At 36.9% G+C, this 7,056-nt stretch overlaps 1 protein-coding gene across 1 annotated transcript; it reads right to left on the bottom strand.

Moving 5' to 3' along the window:
• Positions 1-313: 313 nt before the first annotated feature.
• Positions 314-5,248, bottom strand: LOC123054881 (uncharacterized). The gene is made up of 5 exons (XM_044478790.1): positions 5,087-5,248; positions 1,975-2,051; positions 1,806-1,896; positions 958-1,039; positions 314-405 (listed from the first exon to the last, which is right to left on the bottom strand). Exons 1-5 carry the CDS (start codon positions 5,246-5,248, stop codon positions 314-316), a joined length of 504 nt encoding a protein of 167 aa, XP_044334725.1.
• Between the last annotated feature and the right edge of the window lie 1,808 nt (positions 5,249-7,056).

Raw genomic sequence — 7,056 nt, forward strand, 5'->3', positions numbered from 1 at the left:
ATCTTTAATCATGGCAATACAAGAACACCAGAAATAATAACAATTACATCCAGATTCATATACCGTATAGCGACAACTACAAGCACTGAAGCGAGCCGAAGGCACGCCGCCGTCATCGCCCCTCCATCGCCGAAGTTTCAGTCCTCCTTGATTTGTCTCACAGCCACGTATGTGCCTGCAAGCAATTAAGATTTGCAAAACATAGCGCTATTAGTACGTGCAATAGTAATGATAATCCAGACATTCCTCTCAGGAGCAAAAGGGTTTACTTCAAGTTCGTTCCGATGCAAACAATGGTATATAATCGATCCTACTAGAGGAGATGGCTGGAATCTGGGTCTCTCTGATCGTCGACATGGATTCCAAATCCGTACCCTCTTGTACCCTTCGCATGATCATTCACAGCTGCAAATTTGGAACATTGTTGTGGCAGCCATCAGTGGATGTCAGTACTTCAAACAGTATCACTTCATTGTTTTTTCTCTTAAAAAAAGTATCTTCTCACATGGAATGGTATTATGTATGTAGTGAGTATTAATTACTACTACCGCTAATATTACAATATGTAACGTTTGGCCTACTTCACTATATATGATGTGGCAATATGCATTTTCACTTGCCAAACGTACGCACAAGAAAGCATCCCATAAATACACTATGGAAGTGTAGCACATTAGCATGCTATAAAAAACGAGATGAGGTCCTCAGTTTAGGGTTATTTCAAATTATGCTGCTCTGAGTGCTAAGTGTTATGTAGGAAGCAGTCTTAGGAAGCATCATACCCAGAGAAAACAAATGATGAAAAGAAACACCAAAAAAAAATTACAAACCATTTTTCATGGGTACGAGAGCATTCATTTCTTTTTAGACCTTTCTTCTTTCAGAGTGGAAAAGCATTTTTCTGATCAGAAGTATGGAGTGTTTAATTGCAAACAAGGAATTCAGGAGTTTCCAAACCTATGAAGCTAAATGTAAACATGGGTTTCCACCAAGACTTCAATGCCAAAGCTACAGAAGATTTGGAGGGCCCTAACTTCCCCTATTAAGAATGGAACAATGAATATCAGAAATAATGGAATGCATAAATATATCATTATGGATACAAGGAATTGCATTGCACTGCAAATTTTCAATACAGCATACTCCTCCCGTCCCATATTAATTGACACTGAAACAAATGTATCTAGGCGTATTTCAGTGATACATCTGCTTCAGCATCAATTAATATGGGAGGAAGGGAGTATAAATTTGACCATGATGGCTTGTACAAATTCACGAAAGGTAAATCAAAATAGATTACAATATAAACATATGTTTGGTACAAACTAAATTACTTCACACAAGAAATTCTAGTCCCTGCATGTTTTAGATTTAGAAAGAACTCATATGGTTCAGACATGGAAGTAAGTCCTCATGTTCCATTATTTGAGAGAGGTTCTATTTCTACAAGCACTAGGGTTTGCTAGATCAAATTTATATTTGAAATTGTGTGGGGTTGTAAAAATTTTCCTTTTTTCTACATTTCGGGGGTGCTACCGTGCACGGTAACACCCAAAGAAATGGTCCCGGAGAAAGGAATCAGTCTCTTCAGTCCGGCGCATGCCTCAAATTCATTTTTCCTTTGAACTACTCTTTTTTTTTAATTTCGCACCGGAAACTTTTCTAGGAGAAGTTCGAATCCGTTCCATTCGGATATTGATCGGTCTTGGTTTGACATGGTTTACAGAGTGCTTACAGAACTATATCATATTAATAAAGATGTGGATGAGCCTGGGCACCGTTTTGAATATCCATGTGTAACATACCTTTACTAGGAAGTTCTTATTGGCCTGCCAGTTTGCAGCTATCTGAAACGAGGAATTGTCGGCATCATCTGTTGGTTTGTCCTTACCCACCCTAAAGATCGTATTAAATTGAACTATAGTCAACTAAACTGATGAAAAACTGAAAACTTTGAGTTCATTAGAGGCCTACCTTGTGGCTAGTTCAACACCAAAATCAATGTAGTTTACAATTTCGTCTGCATCTTCAAAACGAGGACCTCCTTTTACCTAATGGGCAGACATGCATACTTATCAAATCTTTAAAATTATAAATGAAATTCTTAATTACACTTAGAAAATGCATGAGACTAAACTACATTGTGAATTGTAGCTTTGTTATTCGCAAGTTGCTTTTGACATCTTCTAATTGTGTTATTTATGTGCATTATTTACAATTGCACCTCACTTTACTAACATGGCACGTAGGTGATACCTAGAAAAAAATATTTATAATCAAATTTAGCACATGTATTGAACATTTTTACAAAGAATATAGACTTTAGAAATCCACATATTAAATATTCAGGATATTTGTTTAAGTATAGAGATGGTGAACTACGTACAAGATTACTATGCACTTCCAGTGCACTTCCTAGCAATTGCATATCCTACTAGCCAAACTACGAGAATTGCTAGGCACATACCAACAGTACATTATATACAAGAAGGAGAAGTTATATTCTAACAAGACCAATAAGCCAAACTACTGTAGCAAACTGATGAGGAGAATAGAATGGAAATTGTTTGTAAAAAAACTAGTTATTGTGGATTGAGAAAATAGGAGGCAGGTCCTTATATAGGTTATGAATGAAAAAGAACAGCATGCTCTTTCCCATACATGAAATAAAATAATAGTACAAAACTGAACCGTGTCAAAAGATAAAATAAAACAGAATTCTCCTCACCTCCCTTAGGACAACCTGGTGCTGATAGAATGATGCAACCAGCTGCTCATCAAGGAAATTATAAGATTAAAAAATGATAATGTTGTAGGGATTCAATAAAGGTAATAAATTAGTTTTCACTTGGTAACAATTATTTATGAACCACTTATCTTGTTACGAAGAATATATTTTATCATTGCTTCATATATAAAAGTGACAAGAAAGAACCATACATAGAAGGCAGCCTTAACTGTGATTGATCATCAAAAATTTATTTCTAACTGAAATCCAAGAATTTTACCAAAGGAGCTCATACAGCAAAAGTTTCTGGCATACTTCACAATGATGGTACTCACATATCCAGAGGCACCAGCACTATGTGTATATAATCTTCTCAAAAGATCTTTGCAAAGTAACAGAAAGTGTAAAGCATTTCTTATTGAATAAGAAGGAACAGGCATAACAAACCTGTGTACTTCTGACAAGCTCTAGAGAAAATTTTAATGAGGGGCTTAGTGGGCTAGCTGATCCCACATCATAACTGATTGCATAATCCCAGTTCTTCAAGTCCTCAAAAGGCAAGCAATTCATGCTTCCATCTGTTGGAGTGCCTAAAAAGATACATGAAATGGGGCAAACAAAAGTATAAATAGAAGGCCCTGAAATTGGTACATGATAGGAAAAGAAAAGGCTTGTAAGAGATAAACATCAATATATCCAAATGTAGGAAGCCAGCATATGAATTCTAAGAGCAAACAGCTATTGCACAAGCCATAGCAGGAAAAAAAAGCATGCCAAAGAATCATCTGGACTCGCTAGAATGAAAATTTTGGGAACACAAAGTTTTTCCCATATATAGGATACTTGAGATAATATGTACTCTGCTATGGAAATCTTACAACTTCACAATTTTTTCGCTTGTAAGCACAATAAGGGATGGATACCTGTATTAATTTGATAGACTACACGCTTGCTAACTTTTTAGTATTCCTCTAGGGTCCAGAAATTTTATTAGGCTTTAGTCTGTCCTATTATGTATGTTTTTATAGCAACTGTGGGTTTCGATCTACACCGAATGGCTGAGGAAAACTCGATGATGTGATGTTCTCTTGCTTATATTTTGCAATTTACCCTTTATATAGATTAAGGTTGGGATCAAACATGAGTTAATTCCCATTCAAATACAACTGTCTATAGTGTTACACTTTTATATGAAAGGATTTCCGCTAATGAGATTCTTCTCCATGGTGAATAAAATAATGTAAACACAGTCTCTCAAGATGATAGAACAGAGTTAAATAAAGAACTCGGTCTAGAATGTACACATAAAAAGAAGATAATATGTGATAGCCTCAAATTTTTATTGGAAGTATGAAGTAAAAAAAATGTTCCGGTAAGAGGAAGGTTCAGTAACACTCACTAAGCTAGTCACTAAGTGGCTTGTATTGTGCCCCTGCACTTAATCCCCCTATTCTTCCAACTAACCATGCACCATAGGGAACCATAGAGGGTTCCTCACCGGGTACTGCAAAGAAAGGTAATATGAGCATACTATAATCTGACTAGATATAAGAGAAATATTAGAAAATAACATAAGCAAAATTATTCGATTAAAGTTAGGGTCGGCATCTACTTACAGAGAAATGGCACAACAGATGCCCCCAATGATAGATTCTGGGAATCATATCTTAAACCGATAACGCTATTATTTTCTGAAAGCATGCTGCAAAACAGAAAATTTTATCTTCGTCACTTATGGTTCATATAAATATTTAGATATAAACAGAAGGAATATTTTCTGATTTGTAGTGCAGCTGTTTCTTAACGCTGTCAAGTAACAAATTAGTGAAACGATATGAACAGCAACATTCATGGTATGCACCAAATGTGAAAGAATACATTAAGTAATTACAATCTACCTGTTTCCAGCTTGCAAAGGAATTGTCGCAAAGGAACCAATACCACCCTTAGGAAAATGAACGCTTAACTTCAAAGTGCTGGATAAACAAATTATAAGAGAAATCATCACTATCTATCCAAATAGTCCATTAAATTGAAATCGTTGACAATTTTGGCCATCGAACAATGAAGCACTTACTGTTTCGCCGTTGACACAAGAAAGTGCGCAACAGTACCTGGATTATACAAATCACTACAAAATCCAAGTCAATCATGCATATTGTGTTAGTTATGAACAAGATATCATAAATGGCATATATAAACAGTTTTACTAAAAATCAGTTGTCTGTTTTCATATTGGCTTCAGGTCGAATTTTCAATCGTTGGATTTAGTTCTGAGATCTACGCTGGTGCGGTGTCCTTTTCGGGCCCGCTTTGTCTTAGTGGGTCTCAGTGGATCGGTTCGGGTTATTTTCGCACCCGCTTTGTTTTTTCAGGGTCGCGTGGAGGATCTGGTCTCTCCTCATCCATGGCGACGACGGCGAGCTTGAGGCGACGGCCGCGAGGTCCTGGCGACGGCGGCGCAGGTAAACCTTCAGATAGTATCTTCACTAGCATATCTCCTCCCTTTCTTCTGTCCATTTGTTGCCCCTCTCCTCCAGTCCAGCATGCCCTTCCCTACCATGGCGCCTTCTCTCTCTCCCTCCCTCCCTCTCATGGTGCCCCTCTCTCCTTTCCCATGGCACCCCTCCCCCTCCCTTCTTCATGTGGCGCCTCATTACTCTCTATTCTTGTGTCTATGAGTCTGTCCTCTCTCTTCTTGAACCCTAAAACACAAGCAGATCTCAAATCCTAATTCTCTGTGTTTTTGTATAGGTTAATTCGGGTTCAGTTTTGCAAATCTGCAACAATCAAGTCCTAATCCCTTTCCGCTGTTTCAGGTTGATTGGAATTCAGTTTTCAAGTCTCTGTAGCGGTCAATTAAAAAGAAGGTAACAGCAATGCTTTTGTGATGTGACACTTTGTGATGATTTTGTTGTGTCAAGATGGAACTAAAATGCTACCATATGCTCAATTTTATTTAATGTGAAAGTCGTGCTAGCTTGTAAAGATAGTATACTACATATACTAGTTACTAGGTGTTTGTTTTGATTCATGGTGTCCATGAATGCTGTATTCTTGTGTTACATTCTGCACATATGAAAAACTGCAGCAATTTGGTACAAGCAGTACCCTGAATCACATAGTCTGAGGTGTTCCATCTTATTTTATTGTCTCTATATCTTTCTCTCTCTTTTTTGTCGCGTAAGTCCCTGTTTCTCGGTCATTAAGCTTGTACAGGGAGTATGCATATAAGTTTTTGTTGCTTCCCTTGACCATTATTTTTCTTCAAAAGTCAGAAGGTTTCATTGCAACTTTATATAGCTTAAGTTGTAGTCTATGCAACCCCATCTTTTTCTTTTCGTCTCTAGTGTTTTGTTAAACATATACATCCCCCCCCAACCAATTCATACGGGGATTTTTTTTCTACAAATGTATTGATACTTATGCAAAAGTTGTAGTTCCTTTTTTTCTATGAGTAGTCTCAACCAGATTGCTTGAGGTGGCCAAGTTTCCCCTTGGTTCCAAATCAGTTGAGCTCTGGCCCATTCTCATATGCTAATCTTTTCTAGGAAGATCGCTAGTGTTGCACGAGCACGGAATCGTAGATGTCATTATACACTATTGTAAGGTGTTGGCCAGCTGGCTAGAGACGTGTGTGGTCATGACCTAGTGGTTTTTGTTCATTTTCTTCACTATAGTGTCTTTTGTCCATTTCTTCCTAAGTCTCCTATTTTGGTCTCTTATATTGTTATCTAGCATTTTCTCTATATATTAATTCTAAGATGAACAACTGACTTCTTACTATTCTTCTTGCAAATCAGTTTGTAGTGTCCTACTTAAGTGTCTACCTTTTAAAATTCAAGCTCAAAACTTAAAATTGGCTATCCTTTTGGTAACTATTCACTCTTTTTTCTTTAGTTTTCATTTTTTGTATATAAATAGGAGTGTCCTACTTAAGTGGCTCCAGATAGGCATGGTTGTTACCGAATCCTCATTCTCATCCTTCTTCAGTCTCGCCCCCTCTATTTTTTCAATCTGGACTTTGTTTGTCATTCTGTAGGCTTGCTATTTCATTTTTTTTTCATTTATCTGTTTACTTGTCATTCTTCATTTATCTGCGTTGTTCTTCTCCATCTTGTCATTTATACAGGATGGAAAGTCTTCACTTAATTTTCCTTGCCATTCATCATTTCCACTTCTTCATTTTTTGCAGTATTCTGTCTCTTTTTTTGGTCTCAGTTAGCATAGCTTTTTCAGCTAAAAATGATAGTAGATTAGTCTCTCATTTGTCCCACTTATTTTAGTACTCTTCAGTCTCCATGTCGTCTTTTCTTATTTATCAGTCC

Source organism: Triticum aestivum, chromosome 1A (assembly GCF_018294505.1).
Source record: "Triticum aestivum cultivar Chinese Spring chromosome 1A, IWGSC CS RefSeq v2.1, whole genome shotgun sequence".
In the NCBI taxonomy this organism is placed as follows: Eukaryota; Viridiplantae; Streptophyta; class Magnoliopsida; order Poales; family Poaceae; genus Triticum; species Triticum aestivum.